Below are 22,343 nucleotides of genomic sequence, written 5' to 3' on the forward strand. Positions count from 1 at the left end.
GTAAAAAAATTCTAATTAAAAAACACCACCTGTATCAACCCACACGTCTCTCTGAATGCAATGTAGCCTCCACTGCCACTTTTTTTAATGTCAGATGACGTATGTGTGCTTCTGTTGTGGGCCAGTGCGGCCAACAAGAAGAAAGACAAAGAACAAAAGTGGCAGAAAAAAAACAAAGGTCAGCAGGTGTATGTCAGCCACTTACCCAAATCTTTGGATCCTTGACTCTCACTGGCCAGTTCACCCATTCTAACCAGCGCATCAAAGTAGCCTTTGGCAGCAAATGTCACATCTGGAGACGAAGAGAAGCAAGAACAAAAAGAAAGCAAAGAGGGGTTATTAGATCAAAGTAACACTGCAGTGTGTCTCCACAAAACTGTAATACAGTGTGCCTTTGTGTAAACAAAGTCGTCAGCAGTCTGGCCAGTGACGCCGATACATTTGCACTCTGTCTTTCCACCTCTGCTTTCCTCAGATGCTTCCGAAGCGGTGAATCACAGCTTCTCGCCACCAGAAAATAAGCAACACTGATGTTGCTACGTAATTACTCGACATCATCTTGTTGGCATTCTGCGTGCTTGATTGCAAGGAGGAAATTACTTTCTGACAGATAATCTGTGCTTGATGGGGAAGCCACACAAGCACAAAAATGTGATTCCTGTTATGTTTTGTCTCTTGCTTGGTGTTATAATGACAAGGAAAGTTGTTTTATTATCATTGCAAAACCAATGTGAGCAAGTTTAATAATTTAGTAGGGTTTTTGGCACTAAGTAAATCCCCCCTACACTTCACACCCAGTGAAGCCTAAATTAATGTCGCTCTGAACGCATCTGTTTTTCCAGATAACAACTACTGTAAAAACATTTTATGTTTTCAACAGCTTGTCCATTTGCTGCATCTATGATAAGTACCACACAGCATAGACAACAATGAATCAATCAGCTTGCTTATGTGTTTAATTTTATGATGTCTATTATGTGAGTTGATATTCTGGCATTTCCTTCATCCTTGGTGTCTTTTTGATCTATGACCAAATGGACCACTAAAATTCAATATTTGCAGCCAACAGCTGTGAGAAAACATTGTTGTTCCCCCCCCAAGGAAACAGCAATGTCATGCTGTTTACCACATGCCGTTACCCACAACTGGCCTTTCCATTCCATTTCATCTTTTTGTCAATGGGTCTGAACACTGGACAGCAGGGTGACACAGTGACTCAGGGAGACTGCTGATGAGCGGATGGTCAGCAAACCTGTATCGGCAAAGCTTCAACCTGCTGGGGTTTCCCTCTGCAACACTGGATGTTCATCACTTTCAGGTGTGCTGTATTGTGGCTGACACTGCAGCGGGGCTTCTCAAGTGCCACCTTGCTCCATGGAACAGAGTTAAAAGGGGCAGGGGTTGAAAACTTCCCCTATAAAATGGGACCAACCTGTAAGACCCTTATACATCATCGGTATGCTGGCGTTTACGTAAACAGACAAGTGTTGTCGGACATTGTGAATATGCCCTCTTCTGCAGTGGTGATTTCTCTTGTGTTGTCTACGGTCAATGGAGCACAGCTGTGTTGTTGTCGGACCCTGGTCTGCATCGGTCCGATGCTACGTTACGATTGGCCAGTCTACGTCCAAGGGTGGGAATTAGCGAAGGGTCAATTGATCAAACAAGTCTTTGCATAAAAAAGAACATTGCTTCATTACCAGGCAACTAGCTGTGCTCTGTATGCTAACATTAGCAATATGTGCTCCTACCCTGCCTGTCTGCACTGATATTAGAGGAGCAGTAAAAAGTGCAACAACTTCGCAGCAGGGCTTCAGTTAAATTGTTATGGTTGTTATAAAGAAAAGGACCATAAATCATTGAACTGACATTATACTAAAATAATACAATGGTTACTGCAATTATTAAATCTTTGTGTGGGTGTCTTTTGTTGCTTGTACATAATCGCCATGGTCTTCCAAAACCTGTTTGTAGGGGCCATGTAGCCCTAACCCTACCCCTCTATCCTAACAAGAATCAGGACACTGCACACCTTGATGTGAACGCGCAAAACGGAGTGGTAAGGGCTAAGTGGTAGGGGCAAGGGGTGTGTTGGGATTGGGCCTTTCTCTCTAGCATTATACAAAAGGTGTAATTGTAACTGTAATTGCCTTTATAATCTAGCAGGTTCACCTAATTGCTCAAATAAACAGGGTTTCACGCTTACAAGAGAGTTCAAGGTTCAAAGATGCCACATGTATGCACAGATGTGCATATCCAAGCGTGCACACACAAAACGCTTGACCTCTGCTCTAGATCCTCAGGATACACAAAAACAATCAGTGAGGTTAATCCTAATCAGCAGCCATATCTCCTCTTCTCTCATGCTGACTGAATAAAGATCAAGAGTACTCCTGGTTGCCCAGATCAATATCCACCTCAGTCCCTATTATTCTAACTGCTGCTGTGCTGGCCAACAAAAGGTCACACAGGGCAGAGTCTGCTTCCAGTGATTTCTGCCCGACTGCCATACAGCCTGCCAATCGGCCCATCTCCAGTGAGTAATGGCCGCTGCATTTAGAGGTGAATTCAACAGCAGTCCAGGTGACAGATGGGCCCTGTGCCTGCAGACAGCTGCCAGGTGAGAGACACATTTACAACAATAGCCTGGCAGGGGCAGGCTAATTCCAGCAGACAAATGCAGCCCTTGCGATAGAGGAAGTCTCCCATGCTGGAGGCCTTGCAGCTCCGCTCCGAGGCTGAGGGACATATGCTAATGCTAATCCCAATTACAGCTGAGTCAATGGCAGAAGACGAGATGCGTTTCCTCCTTCCTCTCTCTTGCTGGGGAAACACCTGAGAACTGAGAGCAGAGCCTCAAGAGCATCACGGCTGATTTCTCCTCATTATGCCAAACAGACCCCCTGCCTGCCTTGATGTGGAAAGTGCGCATGAATGTGTATATGCGAGTTTGCACATGTGCGGTAGGGGCTTGCGTGAGTGGGAGCGAGTGGGAGCTACGGCAGATTTTTCAAAGCGATCTCCAAGCAACAGACTCTTTCTACTTGTCGATGCTGCTGCTGCTGTAGCGTGTGAGAGAGTGTATGTGTGTGTGTGCAGCTGAAGGGTGGCTGAATAGATAAGCTGGATCTATACAGATACTTTACTTCTGTCTAATGAAATGTGAGGCGAGGGGCTCACAGAGACAGACGGAGAGGATTATCGGATCTCTGATTGCAAGGCAGACAGACAACTGGTAGAGGGAGGGGCACGTCTCAAAGCTACTGATCCATCACTCATACCTCACTCTAGAGAAGAGGTGCAAGAACCCTACATCACTTAATCAGGACAACGATCATTTCCTGTACCTACAGCATCCTCATCATGCTGTCAGGGGAGTTGTATAATAAGTTCCAGGCTGTGTTTGGCAGGCAGTTGGAGTCACTCAGTTGTATGCATCTGTTGCTTTTACACTTACCAAACGCTGTGAGATTTTTCAACTCACTGCTGTGTTGGAAAAGCTGGATCGTGTCCATATCCAGATCGAGCAGGCCTACCCATGAAGCCCTTTTGGCATTTCTGGTGTTGAATAATTTCAGTGATTGCACCATATGGGTGGAAGTGTGTCCTCCCATTCCCCTGCCCCCGCAAATCAGAGCCTCTTAGTCCCTTGGGTCGAGCCAATCCTGCAAAGTGGGTCTTTAATGGCTCAGCGAGTCCCTACCAGTCTGTCTCCTACCTACACCAAGGCTGGGATTAGTTACTGTGTGTGTCAGGGAAAAGAAACACAGGCTTGGTGAGGGGGTGAGGGGGGCACTAATTGCTGGATTAGTTTGACTGAGGGGGTTTGGTCTTGTGTTAAGGTTGAGGGGCATTTTGGGGGAAAGTCTTGAGGTATTGTTATTGAGTCAAAAATCCTGGTGCACCACTGTAAGTGTTTGAGCAGCGACAAACATAAATCCACATGTTTTCCTTTGTGAATCTGACTGCTGACAGTGACCCATGAGCCTCACTTGTGCATCAGATTCAAGGCCTTTTGTATTTCTCTGAATCCACATCCACAATAGTATACAAGTGGTGTCAGAGGCTGTGCACCGCATGATAAGGCCTGCCCATTTGACAAGACCATAAATACTGTCCTTTTTTAGGCAAGGCAAAAAGAAAGATATTCAGAAAGGTAGATATACACATGAAAGTAAGAGACAGAAAGAGACAGAGAGAGTGCTGGCTTGGCTGTGTGCCTAAACCTGCAGCGAAACAGGGAGCACAGAGAAAATAAATGAGGAAAAAAAAAAGGACTTACTGGCAAGGGCCTTCTCATAGTTCTTCCCCATGGCAACGAAGTTCCGTAAGCAGGGGTTGAACTGCTCCATGATGGTCTGAAAGAGAAAACAAGAGACAAATGGGAGGTGGAGGTTTCACTTATCAGCAGAGAGAGCAGGGGTCAAGGGCAGAGAAGAAAGACTTGCACCTTGCTCTATTCAGTCTCCCTCTGGCTCTCTTTCTCTCTCCGACATACACAAACCTCCTTGAGCCATGCAAAATGTGCCTCACACGGAGCGAACAGCCATCGACGGAATCTTTGGACACAGTAAGTGGTTGTCTTGAATGTTAATGTGAGCCTCCACCCACATCCTGCCCTCTTACAGTGCGAAACAGTACAGGTGGGATGAGGCGGAAGAGGCTGGGGGTTGATGACGGAGGCAGAGGAGTGGGAGAGGTACTCGTGGACTGAAAAGTGACTGTGAAATTTGCACCGACAGGAATGCATGTATCCTAGAGCTTAAGATGATGAACGCAAAGGCTCATTGTGGCTGCCAGAGAACAAAGCAGATTCTACAGATGAACATAATAGCCTATATAATGCTGCTGACCATAATTCATAAGCATCTGGCTGTAGGGCTGGGAGATATGATGAAAAATATATATCACAAAACATTTGACCATCGAAATTAACATTGCAACAATACTGTGGAGTTGACTCCACAAAAATTTTAGACAATGAGATTTCTGATAAATAATCATCAGGAATGGTGATATAAGGACTAAAGCCCTTTTCCCACTGGACAAAAAACCCACTAACATCTAGCTTTTGTATTTAGTGGGAAAGGCTACAACGAGCATTCACTCCAAAAACAAATGACTGCAGTGGTCACGAATATTTATCGGCTCTGGCTCCAATCAGCTCCGACTGGCAGTAATGGAAATACCACGCCTCGATTGATGCGCTAATTTTCACCCCTTATCACACCATCCATCTTCAACCAAGCAGCGCTCAAACATTGTTCCACATTAGTCAGCATAATGATCCATGCTGCCGTCTACTGTTTACTAACCTGTTTTCGGCAGTGTTCATGACACCTAACGTGACACACCAGAGAACAAGCAGAAAGGAATATTCATCTACTGCAGAGCTACTGGCAATGGGGAAGAAGTCTATCACCTATTTTTGCTGGTTTTCCAACATTTAATAACCTCCATATACACAGGGTATAAGAGTATACATGGGTGAAGGCAAAGAACAGCTACAATATGGTAAGTTCAGAAAATTACATCACTTTACTCTAATGCAGCCTTTTAAACCAGAAAACACTTACAATATGACAATATCCAAAATCTAAGACGATATCAAGTCTCGTATCATGATAGAGATATTGCCAAGCTCTTACCTAGATTTAAAAATACTGCTATAAAATATATGCATTTATATACTGCAAGTACCTTACAACAACAATCTCATTTTCATCATGACAAGAAGAAACTGAGCAGATTTTCTTTGTTATGACTGCTGTAATATGCTGCATTACTGAAAAGACGCAGTATCACACTAAACTGCTGGCAGAGTTGGTTTAAATGCAGACAATGCGTGATGCCTGACACCATCGTTTCCTCTACTTCTCCTCTACCTCTCCTTCCTCCTCCTGTGCTCCTCCAGGGCTTCCTCCAATTAGCCGGTCCCCAGTCAGCTAGTCAGGAACAGCCAGGGGACAGAGAGACAACCACAACACTGCTGCTGCAGCAGCAGCCCCTACATAAGCCATCAATACTGCAGGAGAACACTTAATAATCTACTTCTCGTCTGGATTCACACTGTGGCAGAATAATATGGCAATGTGCCACCAGTCTCAACCTGAAACAACCCTGGCAGCACATCCTAAAAATCATATGCCTCTTAACATCAGTCAGGCCTTGGCGTTTTTTCTTTTGTCTTCATCTTGCTGTCTGTCTTTTGTTTTTAATGAGAGCAAAGGTTTGGATAGGATGGTATACGTGTGTGTGCGTGTGTGCTTGCTGTGATGTGTATCCCGTCAGGAGTCGAAGTTCAAGTGGCTTGAGTGCAGAACAACCCACCCACAGTAGAAGCACCAGTGAGTCAGACATACAACAATGATACTTTCATTACCAGCAGTAACTATTTTACTACGCAGCTCTGTGACTATGCTTGCATCTAAAGCCGGTACAACAAAAACTGGACTGGATTATAAAAATAGGGACACAATGAAAAAAAGCTGAAGTCAGTCATCACCAAATTGAGCATAGCGTTAGTTCAGGCAGGACACCATGCCAAGCTCCGCTCACATCCCAACTACATCAGTTGATCTCAAACAGCCCAGTCAACTGATGGAGCAGCTGATTGATGGAAGGGAGTCAGCTGATAGATCACATGATTCCTCTCTTTGCAACCAATTGGCGAATCTCATTCAGGGCCCTGTATTTAAACTGCTCTGGCCTGCCTACTGTTGCTGCTTTCTCTGCAAGCTGCTTTGCAACCTGTCCCCACCCCAGCTCCTCCTTTTTATGTTGTGCCTGACTTGTCAATGTCATTTCTGTTTGTCATTGATGCTGGCTCTGTTCCTGGGAGACTTTGCTAATGCTCTCCCTGCCTTAGGCTTTTCATGTAGGCGCATGGAAGGTCAGGGGGGTTGGCTTTCTCTGCCTCAGGCTTTTCTTGTTTACACATGGAAGGGCAGAGAGGTGTGCTCCCACCGCTTTAGGCTTTCCATGTAGGAACGTGGAAGAGGCTTTCTGCGCAGGAAATGAGGAAAGGCAGAGAGGCCCCAGAACAGAGCCATAATGCCAAATATAATACTACAAATGGAAATGAAGTTTTCTTTGACGAAAGTGTTCCAGACTGAACTACAACTGTAAAAGGTGCAGCTTTACCTTATGTAAAGAGTTTTTACTTGCAGATTAAAAGGTCTGTTAATCAACACAAGAATGAGAATAAAGCGATTGTCTCTAGGGCTGCAATTAAACATTATTTTGCAGTATTGTTTAATCTCCCAATTAGTTTCTAAATGAAACTAATTAATTGTTTTGTCTACAGAGTCTTAGATAGCTTGTTCTATTTTTACCAATGGCTGAAACTTAAAGAGGGCGGCACGGTGGTGTGGTGGTTAGCACTCTCGCCTCACAGCAAGAGGGTTGCCGGTTCGATCCCGGGCATGGGAGCCCTTCTGTGTGGAGTTTGCATGTTCTCCCCGTGTCAGCGTGGGTTCTCTCTGGGCACTCCGGCTTCCTCCCACAGTCCAAAGACATGCAGATTGGGGACTAGGTTAATTGGTAACTCTAAATTGTCCATAGGTGTGAATGTGAGCGTGAATGGTTGTGTGTCTCTATGTGTCAGCCCTGCGATAGTCTGCCGACCTGTCCAGGGTGTACCCTGCCTCTCGCCCGATGTCAGCTGGGATAGGCTCCAGCCCCCCCGCGACCCTCAAGAGGATGAAGCGGTTAGAAGATGAATGAATGAATGAATGAATGAAACTTAAAGATATTCAGTTCACTATTACATAGCACAGAAAAAGCATCAAATCCACATTTGAGAGGCTGGAACCAGCAAATATTTTTGCTTTGCAGTGACTCAATTACCAAATTAGCTTGTCTTGTCATCTTAATAGTTTCCGCCTTGAAGGTATACAATGCAGTAATAGGCTTCTGTTTCCAAACAGTAAAGGTGGTAAACGTGAAAGCCAACCCCAGCCTTGTCTGCTTGGCATTTCCCTTTGCTATATTTGCATTTTTTTCGGCACAGTGTCCATGACTTTTGTAGCTTCCTCTTGGATGTGTGCTGCTCACAGTCTGGCACCTGGTTGCTACTATTTCATAAAGACCCCAACTCTCCTGTGCGCTGTGCCCAGGAATGCCTTGAACACAGCAAAATAAGAAAAAAAAAATAAGAATATACAGGCAGAGGGTGAAGTCTCTGCATATAAATACACTGCCATACAATTCTAGTGGGCCATAAGCAATGATTGAGAAGGATTACTTTTGTACTTCTACATTGTTTTTTTAGGAACATCTTGCATTGTATACCTTTAAATTCTGGAAATGGTCATTGTGGCAGAAAATGTAAATAAGTAACAAGAGTAAGCAAAAATACAGGTGAGGTGTTATTCAGGTTCCCATGGCTATTGGCTGGCTGAACTCAAAGGTCACCCATCCTCCCTGTTAAGTTCCTGTCTGTTAACTGGGTCTAGCCCTGGAGCAAAATGGACTCACATCAAATCCGCTGCGCACCGACTCAGCAGCTCTCGGGAACACAGTGAAATTCTGGAGAGAAACTTCTTTTGAAAGCACAACAGTTGTTCCCGATGGATAAAAACGTGAAAAAAAAGACAGCACACTAATACTGCAGCATCTTGAACACAAAGCTGATTGCTTTTTACAGAGGGCACAGTGTCAGCGTATTGTTTTACACAAACGTATTCCAACGCTACGACGAGGAGACAGCGGAATGAGCTTCATAAACCCCTCTAACAGCAACTCATGTTTAAATCAGCTTCCTTTATTTACCATCTGGCTCCGTTAGTCTAATATACTAGAAGAATAGGAGCATAATTGGGGAGAATCCCATCTTCAAGCACACACAGCGCTCGTATAAAGAGGTATCCCCGCTGTCTCTGCCTCTGGGAAGATAAAAGACTTACACATCCCTCAGGACCTCGCTAAGGAAATGTTTATACCTAAATGTTCCTTCGCTCTGCCTCATTCTGATGTAAAACGCATCTCATAGATGGGGGTAGGGTCACATGAGTGCGTGCAAATCACACACATGCGCACACATTCATGCATCGGCGCATACTCGTGCACACACCTACATTAATACAAGGCTTCATAATAAAGAGTGGTGGTGTTTCAAACTGGTGGGAGGATTACATAACAAAGCTAAGCCCTGTGCAGCATCATTACGGCACACTCTCCCACTGAGGAGGCCAAAGGTAGCTGACACAGGGCCGACCGCCTTTCTTACACGTACTGTACACACACACACACACACACACACACGCTGACCCACTGCCACTGAATAAACACACAGAAAACACATGCAGTTACAGAACATAAAGCATTAGATGATTAGCTACAGATATATTATATAAGAGGCATAATTTGCAGCGGCATGCAGCTGAGGGGAAGAACAGAGATTAAAAAAAAAAAACAGTGAGGTAGTTTCTTCCTTCATCTCTTCCCATTGTTGCTAAATTTGTCATCCCAGTTCTCTTGTACTACATTGTTACCCTAATTGTGGCAGCTAATTGGGAAATGGGGCCAGGAGGCACTTGAAGTTGTGTGACAGGAAGTGCAAGAGAGAAACCGAGAGAGAGTCAGAGAGGAAAACCAAAAGAGAGACAGAGAGAAAGATCAATCAAGTGATTGAGTAGAAAACTGCGAGGATGGAATACTTAAAGAATTACAAGGAAAGGTGTACAGGCAATCATTTACCGTGTATCCCCTCCCATTTAAACTCTCCTCTGTATCATTTTTCACTTAAAGAAATAATAAAATTGGAAATGTGTCACGGCTGAAGTGTAATCGTTCCCTTTCCAGAGACAGAGAAGCTGTCCATTTTGCAAACGCCTGAACGAGGACTGAATGAATTCATTATCAGCACTCAGGGCACAAAAATTAAAGTTGACAATTAAAAAGCGGGCAGAGAAATGTCTTCCTACAAAAAGAATCAAATCTGTTTGACACCAATTTGTGCTGTGGAGAGTGACAGGGAGAATGTAGAGAACTTGGGGAGCACAAGCATAAAGGCCGCAGATAAGGGACAACACGGGATTAAAATGAATTTCTCCTCGGCGTGGAAGTCGCAATTGAATCAAGGTCAGTGAGTGCATATGAAATAGATTGTTGATTTTAACTACGGGGTTATGCATCCATCTCCGCTCACTCTGCTCTCTCTCGCACACACACACACACACGCACAAACAGTAATGACATGCAAAGGGAGTAATTTCAAAGTAACACCAGCTGATTAGAACCGGGGGGAATCACGCGCAATCAGAAGCCAGGATGCCATCATCATCTGTTCCTTCACGCCTTCCCCGTGCTCCTTCCTCCTCATTCCCTATTCTACATGGCAACCAGCCGCGGGCCTGAAAATGCCCAGGATCAGATGAGCACTGTAGCCACCAATTACTGTATTTGAGAGGACTGTAGGGGCAACGTTGTGTGGTGATAGGAAGCAGAGGCTGCTGGGCCTAATGATGTAATCAGGGGGGTATGTAAAGAAAGAGGATAATGTACGGATGGAATTATGACAACCGTACAGTCAGTCTTTTCTTTCCTAATAAGGATGACTGGCTGAGACCTGGAGCATAAACTAATTACTTTCCAGAGAAAAAATAGTCAGGTTGCAGAGGAATCTCCTTCCTGGTTGACCCCACCTATGAGGAACAAGAATGGACCAGGAAGAGACATGTCAAGATTTGAGTGTCTCACCACCTCGGCTGAGCGGTTTCCTAGGGGAAACCCTGCGTTAACACATTAGCACACTGAAGCAGGCTGCAACATATCGTCTAAAGAAAAAACTGCTAATTGTGCCATATAACGCTTTGATGTCATTATGTGAAGCTAAAAGGATAAAGCTAGTGGCTAGAGTGTTTACTGTAAAGAAACACAGCAAGCCAGGGGAAAAGTCTGGGAGACACTATTATATTTTTCGTCCAGTTAACAGTTTTAAAAATTAACTTTGCAGTATGCAAACATGGACAGGTAATTATCTGCAATTAAATAAAGTTACAATTACGACCACTTAGTTTTGCCTCGAGGCAAGGTATTGCAAATCTATTGCTCTGCATCTACCACACTGCATAGGTCAGTCGATTGAAAACATTTTGGAAACCTTCAGTGCTATTTATTTGGATTACACTGCAGTAGACTGTCTAGTGTACTCTATATAGATGAGTATTTGTGGTTGGGGTCTTTAACCACATCTGAAACATCCAAACCTTTCCACTCAACAGAATAATTTGGTTACTGCCATTGTACTCAGATCAGCCTGTCAAATACACGCTGCTTTCAGGAGAATGTCGGAAATATCAGAATTAGGAGAGGAAAACGTTGGAACAAATTATCCATTAACAATGGATAGGAACAATTGGGAGTGTCTGTGATTTCTGAAATGCTGTGTTAAAAGGTAAGAGCACAGAGAAGCTCTCAAAAACTAAGTGTATAAGTTCACCACATATTGAACTATAAATTAAATGTATTATTGCTAGGGTTGCAGCAGTATGAGATTTTCACAGTACCATAATTGTCTCAGAGATTATAGCGGTTTCACAGTATCACAATAATACAGAATTATTATTATTATCAGTCAGAATGACCCTTAAAGGAACCGAAACAGAATGGTTATTTTTGGTTGAACAAATCTTTTATTATTTTTATTAACATTTGAAACCATTTTTTGTAATGGAAGTATGTATGTCACTTTTGAAAATACATAAAATAAGGGTGAGTTACTCTATCCAGTTGCTTTTTTTTCCCCCCAATATCGTAGATAAGCAAATGTACATAGTACAATAACTGTCAATTTTCATATCATGGTATACCCTAGAAACCAGTGTACTGTTGCAACCCTAATTATTGCATTCAAAGTGTATAAGCAGTTTTTGACAGGGTGTTTACAGATGTCAAATTGAAGCTTTTTTTTAATGACCTTTCCAAGATCATTTTTAAACAAAGAAGTCATCTTTTTCTTATCAAAGCACCCAAGCATTGCAGATACTGTAAATATAACGCCTCGCCTCGTTTATGTATGTGACTGGTGTACACAGAATATACAGATGGTGCCTCTAGTGTCCAACGCAAGGAAGTGCATTTCTTTCCAGATGGATAGAAACCTGATAGAAACTACCTATAGCCATGGGGAAGAGGCTAATTTTGTCCGTTTTTCACCATCCAGTAGTTAAGAATATCACATGGAACATTACCAGGACAAATACAGGACCACTACTGTATGGTAACAAATAAATGAAGATGCTGGCCTACCATCTATGTATCATGTTTTGTGAAATATTTCATCAAAAAAGATGGCTCAACGAGTCATAATGACGATCTGACTGTACATAATGTATAACCATATTTTAGCAGATTAACATTACTCAGATTAACAGTGTGTTCAAACTAGATAAACAAGTTATTTTCAATCAGAAAAATCCACTTGACAATCAACAGGAAATATTGAAGGAAATAGTCTGTTAGCTCGTTAGCAGCCTCTTAGCTAAGCTAGCACACTGTCATACTGTCTCTCCGAAATCCACAGCAAAAGTTAAATTTTTTGAACGTACTCAAGGCAATATCCTGACCAAAATATTACGAGGGGAGGAGTTTCACAGGCACGTCAGATATTCCCATAGGAAGGAATGGACTTCCGGTTGCCTCATCTCCGTAAACGAACACAAGTGGAAACGAGGCATAAAGGTACATATATGTTAGGGGTGGGGGATAAAAATCGATATCGCATAGTATCACAATATTTTTGTGCGGCAATATCATATCGTCACACAGTGCCAAGCATTGATTTTTTATTATATAAATGATTAATATGACAGATACAAATTAATCTTAAGGTAGCCTACTAGAGTAATATAATCAATTGCTTTTTCAGTCCACTGGATACATTTTGCTGCTGCAAATTACAAAGTTTCCTTTTGGGGACATAATTTACAGTTGAAAAAAAGGTAATAATTTGCAATATATTTTGTCACAATACTTAGCATATCGCAACATATTTAAAATTGCAAGAATATTGTATAGCGACTTAAGTATCGTGATAATATTGTATCATAGATCCTCTGGTGATTCCAACCCCTGATATATGTAGTCACAGGGAGATGGTAGGTTTTGTGTAAGAGTATGGTTATTAGCATGAGTTAGGTTAATCTACATTTTGCCAACAGTGCAAGTATAAAATAAAAAGACAGCACTGAGTTCAGTGGTATGTTTAAATATTTGTAACAGCTGAAATATGGACTGTTACGGAGAAGAGCTTGAGTCATTTTTAGAAAAATAAATTAAAGGTGGATAAATACAATTACATAAAATGTATGTGGCATTTACAGCCTCCTACAATTCAAATTTAAGACAACCTTAATGACTTTAAAGGCCTAATGTTTATATAACTGAATTTTAAGACTATTTAAGAACCTAAAGCTACCCTGTTTCAACTTTTATGTGTACTGACCAGAGTGGAGCAGGTGTGGGTATTTAAGGCCAGTCTGGATTTACAGTTGTTTATTTCTGGTTCAGGGTTCTTCTCCCAAGTGAGTCAATTTAGTAGCATAGCACATCATAAATTGTTCACATAACTGAGAATGTCAGATTCATATGCTATATTGGAGAGACAGCAGCCACTTGTGAGAGCTTGCATTCCACACAAATCTTATTACATTTTGCCAGAAGAATGCCAATTTAATTTAAAGTTCATGCTCAAAATAAACTGAAGTCAGTGTTTTGACTTTTCCTCATAAGGGATAGTGGCAAGCTTCAGTTGAATCTTAGATTTGCACATCAACATCAGTTCCCTGCAAATTAGTGGCATTTTCATGAGTTATCGAAGGGACCACACAGCGGGGGATGTTGGGTACAAGGAGTCTACAAACTCACCGCAGAGCTACTGTTCAAGTGAAGGGAACACAGCCAACTTCTTACTGCAACACAGTTTAAAGACACGTTGGAGGACCTTCTAAAGTACACACATCCATACAGAAACCACACACTGACTGTCACATGCTAGTTCCAGAGCAAAGTCCAGGTATACACTATGAGTAGATGCCAAGAAGTTTGTCCTTCTTGCATACCTAAAGCCTTACTAATACTGCAGTAGCCAAAGCATGTGCTTTCAGTAGAAGCCAGTGTGAACATCAGATCCAAGAATACCACGTGAATATCTGTGTCCTTTCCAAGTTGTAGTGAGGAGAGCAAACTTTTCAACATCGTGAGCTGAGAGAAGAGGGTCGGCACAGTTTGAGAGAAGCTCTCGTGTTATTTTGTTACAGCAGTGTACAGAGTATGTTACTGCACATCAGTAATGTCAAACACAGACAGCAATCCATAGGCGTTCTTCTAACTCCACAAAGTGCCAGGCAATTCTTTGTTTGTTGATGCAGCAAATACTGACAGTTTCAGCACTTGCTGAAGATAATGATGTTGCCTATTTCATGCAGACACAAACTGAATAAAATGGGTAATGCTAACATGCCAGATCGATGATCTGTAAAGCTTTCCTAAATTTAGCAGCACTCAATGGAATTCCTTTCTCTTGGGAAAGTTGGGGAAAGTTTTGTCTCCTCTGACTTGGATAAACAACTAAATGAGAGTCATTTCTCCAGAATGTCAGAGACAGTGCAAATAAAAAGCTGGCCTCTTGTGATCTCATTGTCCAGCTCAAGTAAACAACATTAAGCACTAGTTATTACAGTTAGCTTATTAGTGGCTCAAATCCAATTATGGGTTGTAGCCACTGAAGTCGTATTGCAACTCATGACCTAGCAGAATCTCAAAGACAACCAGACAAGTATCTCAGTGCTCCACTGTCAGTTTAAAGGGTAAGTTTGGTATTTTCACATTGGAGCCTTTTTGTCCCTTAATTTTGAATCTAAGTGACCATTGGAAACAACAGTTTATGAAATTGGTCCAGTATTGAGTGAGACCTCTGCAGCCAACAGCCCCGAAACAGGCTGCAATATAACTAATCGAGGCATGTTTGCACTGTTGATTTACATCCACCACAAGTGCCTGTTTTTGCCATTGATATGTTCAGATTACTGATTTAAGCGTGTGCCACTTTATGAAAAGGGTCCCTACAGAGGAAAACCTTTTTGTTAAAGAGTAAGAGCATTTTTATTTTTACCAGAAGCAGCCCAGAATTCACTATCACTGAATCCCCCATTAAAATAAACTGTTATTTAATCATCATTAAGCACAGTTCACTCAAATTTTGGTCTGCTTCATTTCAAGATGGAATAATTCAGCAAGTGCAAAAAGGTTTCATTAACCCAAATCTGTCAGAATACTCTTTTAATTGTTTTAAATTGCGACTTCAGTATTTCTCAACCTGGCCCCTATTTTCCAGTATTGAGCAACACCTCTGCAGTCAGCAGCTGCAAAACAGGCTGCAATGTAACGACATTGGACAATTATGCACCTTTAGTGTACAGTACATCCACTAAAAGTACTTGTTTTGACCACAGTGTCTGACAACAGTATGGAAAGGACCCATACTGATAGGGATGGGGCTGATCCGATCCTGTATCAGTATCGGGTTCCGATACCAACGTAATTCACGGATCAGAAATTTCCGATCCACGAGCTGCGCCTGTGCTTTCACGTTGTCTGCTGGAATGATATGATGACAGGGCTTGAAGCAAGAAAAAATCCTGTGCCTGAAATTTTTTTAGAGGGCCTTCTGCACTAGGGGGGTCCGGGGGCATGCCCCCCCGGAATAAAATTTTGAGCATTTGACATCTAAATGAATTAATCTGGTGCACTTTGAGAGTATCAATCAAGTATCACATCAAGGAGCTAGAATAACAATTTCAAGGTTTTTAATAATGAAATATGAACAGTTCACCAAAAAAGGAAAATTTGGTCATCAGCTACTACAAAATGGTTGGGGCCGGGCAATTTTAGGCAATTCTGAGCAACAAGTGGCAGAATAGGAAGACAACAAGAACACATTAAAATGTACGTTTTACATCAGTTGAAGCTTGAACTCACAACCTCTGACACCAAGGAGCATCTTCTATCTGACTGAGCTAATTTGCAAGTGACAACTCATTGGTGGCTTCACAAATTATTTCACTTATCTCTACCACACCGCCTCTTTCTCTTTCTGTATGTGTGAATTGCAGCCCCAACCTGTAGCCATTTCTCTCTCTCTCTCTCTCTCTCTCTCTCTCTCTCTCTCTCTGTGTGTGTGTGTGTGTTTTCATCTCTCTCGTGTCTAGACCAAACTGAACAAATATTTATAGACAGACAAGCAACATCATAATTAAACAGGCTTTTATTTTTTAAATTTATTTTATTTTGAAAATTGGCCGGATTCTCTCGTCTTTTCTGTGTCCGACTTCCTGTTTGGTATGATCCGCTCTATCCAACTTGACAGAGGCGCTCACGACTCGTGTGAAAAATAGACCAGATGCCGAACTGAAGCGCTGCAGTGCGCGAGCCTCTGTGGGCGCTCCGCTCTGCTCACTGGCCTGTGTGGACAGTCAGATAGGTTAACATGGACGCCGACTGAAAACTGCCTCTGCTGCTGGGCGCTGCGCTTCGGTTCTGCGTCCAGTGTGTCCGTGGCGTGACTGAATGAGAGACTGTGAAAACTTAAGGCCTGCCCTACTCTGCCTCTGATTGGCTAGAAGTCCTTGTTTACCTTGAGTAATGTGATACACCATTGGTAGTTGGAACTATCACTTTGCTTTGCTTTAAAACAACTGGTTAAATCACTGTTGCTACGGCAAGATGATAAAATATTCCCGAGAAAAAAATATTCCTGCACCAGAATATCCCTGTGCTGGAAATCCGGCACTGTGCCGGAGAACTTCAAGCCCTATGATGATTGCTACATAGTAGTGTTGCACTGACAGCGGTACTAAAACACGATGGTACATATGATACCATAATGTTGGAGTACTGTAGTACTACGGTACCTCAGGTACCACTACTGTGGGATAAGATCAAAGTCCAATTGCAAGAGGGTGAGTGTCCATGCGGCGTCCAATAAAGGCGCACGCTGTCCACCTGGCACTCGATATGCCGCTGCAGTGGTTTGTATCCAGTGACATTTCAGGTATGAACTGAGCTATTGAGTATCTTTAAGCAGTGAAAGTTATTATTAATTTATTTTTACTTGTAGGCTAGATTTGTTTATATATGCTACAGTGATTTGTTTTCCACTACAGAGCTCTACGGTGCGAGCATTTTACTCACATTTGCGACTACAAATAGTTTTGTGTGAGTAAAATAAATGATTCAGCATGCTGTGCGAGTACAGATTTCAACCAGCAGCAGAAACTAAAGGCAAATCCTGCCGGTTGTGGGTTAAACGGGGGTCACAGACACAGACGGGAATGTATTCCTGTCAAATATGGCGGAGGCTAATAGTGCTGCGCGGCGCAAGAACGGTTTACCGGCGACAGAGAAGTCCGACTCCAAGTCCAATAATGTCCTCTTGTTGGCGTCATGACTGCCCAAAAGTATCTGGACAGCCGCGCCATGGCAGCACACAGGTATGTGACGTGTCAGAGGCGAGACGAGCCATTCACATTTCTCTCTTTGTGTCAGTAATGGCCCACAAACCTCACCACACTTTAGGGACTGTTCTTTACTTATGAAGGGACCGTCAGGGGAGGAGGGTGGCTGGTTGATTTTTATTTCATTTATTTATTTTATTTTGATCCCCCTGTGTTAATAATAATAATAATAATAATAAATTTTATTTGTTGGCGCCTTTCTGAGCACCCAAGGACACCTTACAATAAAAACATACAAAAATACCAATAATACAACATTAAAAATAGATAAAATACATGACAGAAAATTAAACCGGATAGGCAAGTCTGAACAGATGGGTTTTAAGCTGTGATTTAAATTGTCCAATGGAGTCAATCTGACGGATATGGGGGGGCAGAGAGTTCCAGAGTCTGGGTGCAGAGCAGCTGAAGGCTCTGCCACCCATAGTGGTCAGTTTGAAATTAGGGACAGACAGAAGAGCAGCTGAGGAGGAGCGTAGAGCACGGGTGGGGGTGTAAGGGTGGAGAGGGTCTGACAGGTATTGGGGGGCCAGGTTATGGAGAGCTTTGAATGTGAGGAGAATGTGTGTCATCGGCATAACAGTGAAAATGAATTCCAAAGTGACGGAGGATGTCACCAAGGGGGGGGATGTATATGATGAATAGAAGCGGTCCCAGCACTGATCCCTGTGGGACACCATGTGTAATGGATTGATGCTGTTTCTGAAGTATGAATAAGTCAATAAGTAATTTATTCCATTGAAATATCATTGATGTATTATAGAAAAGTGATTTATCTTTTTATAAATGACAAAAGGCACATCTGTCTCATTTTCGCTGTCATGATACTACTCAGAACCATGATACTTTCACTGGTATCGTACTGTGGGTCCCAATTTTGGTACCGTGACAACACTACTACATAGTAGTGTCTACTTGATTTGTATCTGTGCTGTTCAGATTAATATGACAGGTACTTTTTGTTTTTTGATAGTGTATACTGCACTAGTAGTTTAACATTGTCTTGGAATTTAATAAATATTGACAATCAATTTGAAACCCTTACAGTTACATATTTGTTTTCAGGATGGGATTTTTCCTGTGAACAGGATTTCCTGCTTTTCTGACCTTATACTTACCTCAAGTTGCCTTTTGGGACATGCATACATACGTACATGTCATACTTGCCTGTAGAGAGGAGTTTATTACAGCCTCATATAAAATCAACAATAATGATAATAATAAAATTAAAGCAAACAGAGCTCTGGTATCGGAATAGTATCGGTATCGGCAGATATCCAAATTCAGGTATCGGGATTTGGAAGTAGTATTGGAAGTAAAAAAATGTGGATCGGTGCATCCCTACATACTGAGATAGACCTTTTTGTTAAAGAGTAAGATCCTTTTTGTTTATCCAGAAACAGTGCCAAAATCACTTTTGCCAAGGCCACCAGACTCCATTTAAATAATCAGTAATTTTGTTATCGTAAAATACACTTCATTCAAAATCATCAGAAACAAAAAAAAATGTACAAAATCTTTCTTGGTTTGTCTTTCCACGGTTCCAACAATCACCAGCTATGGTTTGGTTGAAATAAATCCTTAATTCACCCAATTAGATGTGGAAATATGTTGCTTCTATTCACGCTAAAATCACTGTTTATTTAAGTGGAGTCTGGTGGAATTGCTGAGGGTGATTTCAAGGCGGTTTCTGGTTAAGCTTAAAGGATCTTACGCTTTAACAAAAAGGTCTTTCTTTGTAGGGATCTTTTTTCATATATTTTCAGACCATTAGAATAGCAATCCGAGCCCATCAGTAGCAAAAATAAGTGCTTTTAGTGGACGTAAATTGACGGTGTAAACAAGCCCTGAGTGGTTTCATTGCAGCCTGTTTCGGGGCTGTTGGCTGCAGCGGTCTCACTCAATACTGGACCAGTTTCAAAAGTTGTTGTTCCGATTAGTCAATCAGAAACAAATGAAAAATACAGAACCTACCTTTGAAGTTTGTAATTTTGGGGGGGGGGGGGGGGGGGGGTGTTCTTCTACGTCTTATGTAATTATGTTGTTTTTGCAAATGTGAACATATAACAATAGAAGAAGATTCTGCTTATCCAATAATGGTTCTGAATCTACCTGATTTACATTGTGAAATGTTAAACAAGGAAATTCAACTGTTGGATGCATGCAAAATGATGCATCTCCATCATCATGAATCTTTAGTCACGCTCCATGCTCTTTCCTTTTTCCGCCATGCTAACACGCAAAACTGTGTGACATGTGAAAGCTAAGGGTAGAGGAGAAAGGCACAGGCCTATCATTTGTGATAATCTTCCATCTGCTTGCAACGCAGAAGGCAAATATCAACTGTTCACGTGTGCTGTATCTGTAAACTTCCTGCAAGTCGACAACACATGGAGAACAATGCACGCCACGTCATGTGGAAGTAAGCTGCTTAGTCATGCCAAAGGTGCCTCCCACCATGCAAGAAAAAAAGCATTCCTTAGACTTCCGTATTTGTCACCAACAGATACATTATTAGCATCACAATTTTGTGAATTCATTCACAACTGGACAAGCTGTAAGGTTTTATGACCCCACAATCATCTACAAGAAGTCTCGGGCAAAGGAGGAAAATCCAAGCTCCCTCTCATGCAGGTTCCTTGTCCTGCCCCCACCTTCGAACTGCAGTGTCTCCTTCTGCCAGCGCACAACAAATCATTTGCTCACCAGAGACCAACTATTTACTGTGTTTGTTTGCTTTTCTGTCATCTGCAGCCAGTGTGACCCCCTCCCCACTCAGCCCGCCATCAGCCACTCAACTAACCCAACACAGGCGCTGGTTACCACAGCAACCAAGACCCAGACTTATTTGCTAGCTTTAGTTCTTTGACCAGCAAAACACCCATTCATTTTGGGCGGAGGAGAGACATGCATTGCTCTGCAATCTCTCAAAATATTGTCCTAATCAATTGTGAAAGACTCAGAAAGCAGGGAGGTAATAAACAGACAGCTGAGGCTGTTGTTTGTCTAAATGACCATCAGATGAAATAAACAACACATTGTGCAATGACGGACTTCATTTCCGTGTGGGTGGGTTCGATGAAGAGGATATCAGCAAATTCACATTTTGCATGCCAGCTTTAAAGCTTTCAGGAAGGTTGTATATGAATTATGGATGTATTGTGTGAGGGTCCCACTGCTGACCTCCTCCTTTCCACACAGCCCTACACAGATAGACAACAATACATCTAGTGCTTAACAAATGTAAACTCAAAGTACATTTATATCTGCTGCTTAAGTGTCCCAAGGTGCAGAACTTTCTAAGTGCTCAGTCAATTTGAATGTGACGTAAAGTTGGCACTGTTTTTCATTGTCTTTTTTATTTCATACTAATGCATCTCAGTGAGCTTGTGACAGAAATGTACATCCTGCAGTATTGTCAATTAATAGATACTTTGTGCAGGGGCAATCACATAAATCACATAAATGCATTTTGAATTAAAACCATAAAGAAACTGGAAGTTGGAGGCTGCCGTAACACTGAGTGTGTCGGCTGAATTAGTCATTTTACATCCCAATGGCAAAGTTTCGCAGTGTGTAAATGTCCTTACCGAAAGGAACATTCAAACCATGTGGGCATGCAAGCTACATTTCCTGCTTTCGGCACAATAACATGACTGGTGTGGGTCTCAGAGAAGCTGTGGTTGCCTGCACAGCGAGCCTAGTGGGTGGAGTGTGGCCAATGCTACTGAAAGTAGCAGCATCTGCCACAGAGACATACAGTACCACTGGCCACAGGCATCTTAACTGTAGCCCGTGACCCGTAAATGTAAGGCCATTGTCCACTGCTTCAGCACTAACTGAAATGTTCTGTCTTCTCCTCTGTGTGTCTCGTTCAGTCTGTGTAATTATAGCTTCACCCTCCACAGTAATTAGGGACTATTTCAACAAGGATGTGGAATGTCTCCATCTATTTTTCCTTCTCTTCATCTCCTTCTGTCTTCCACCCCCACAATAAAGCATTTTAAGGCTCCCTATAAAGCAAAGAAAATTCTTATGTGTGCTGTTTTTCGTGGCGGATAAGTAATATTTTGGACGATCGCCATGTTAACAAGGTGACTTCAAAAATCAACCTTTCCTGTCAGTTTGGCTGTGAAGCTTCTCTGCAGTCAATACAGTGCAGCTTTGGATTCAGCACTGAACATCTCCAGTCTCTGTCCTTGAAAAAAAAAAAAAAAAAAAAACAGTGATGAGTAAAAGAAAAGAGAGAATGTCTCTAAACCATCCGCCCCCGGACGTGCAGAGAAGGTGGGTGTGTGGAGCAATAGTCCTCTCTCTGCATCGCAGTCAAAGGCACAGGGAACAAATGTGCTGTTCCACAGGCAATGAATGTTATGATATCTCCTGCAGTGCATAATGCAATCTTTTCAAGGCCCCGGGCACCAGCAGGCATAAACTTGTTGAAACACTATATTCTGGAGGCAGATGTTCAGGAGCTGAAGTCATTTAAAACTCCATTAAATCACATATTATAAGGCAAGTGGCGCCTGATGTGATATGCTGCCAGAAAAAAAAAAAAGGTAAATAAAGTGATGGATGGCATCATCCTTCAAGTGACTCCAGTCCAGACGACTTCTTGATGCGAGACCACACAGCTCTATATATACAGCAGACAGGGCTGGTTTACTCTGGACCCCTTATGGCCTTTTTACGAAGCACTTCTTCACCAATTACCACAGGTTCAACATCTTACTTTTATCTCTGTCTGAAACAAAAATCCATCGCTCTTCCTCCCTCTCACTCGCCTTCTCCAGCCCTTCACCAACTGCAAGTCTTTTAGCACAATGA

At 42.3% G+C, this 22,343-nt stretch overlaps 1 protein-coding gene across 7 annotated transcripts in view; it reads right to left on the bottom strand.

The window, feature by feature from the left end:
• Positions 1-22,343, bottom strand: part of baiap2a (BAR/IMD domain containing adaptor protein 2a) — a 74,930-nt gene that overhangs the window by 48,363 nt on the left and 4,224 nt on the right. For 5 of the 7 annotated variants that reach the window (XM_033645584.2, XM_078161681.1, XM_078161679.1 and 2 more), the window contains exons 2-3: positions 4,283-4,358; positions 206-292 (exon numbers count right to left, since the gene is read on the bottom strand). In XM_033645584.2, the coding sequence (XP_033501475.1) occupies positions 206-292; positions 4,283-4,358 (163 nt within the window). Of the gene's footprint in view, positions 1-205; positions 293-4,282; positions 4,359-4,450; positions 4,612-22,343 lie in introns of those variants that run through there. The other 2 variants (XM_078161682.1, XM_078161683.1) reach the window with 2 other exon arrangements.

Source organism: Epinephelus lanceolatus, chromosome 18 (assembly GCF_041903045.1).
Source record: "Epinephelus lanceolatus isolate andai-2023 chromosome 18, ASM4190304v1, whole genome shotgun sequence".
Lineage (NCBI taxonomy): Eukaryota > Metazoa > Chordata > Actinopteri > Perciformes > Serranidae > Epinephelus > Epinephelus lanceolatus.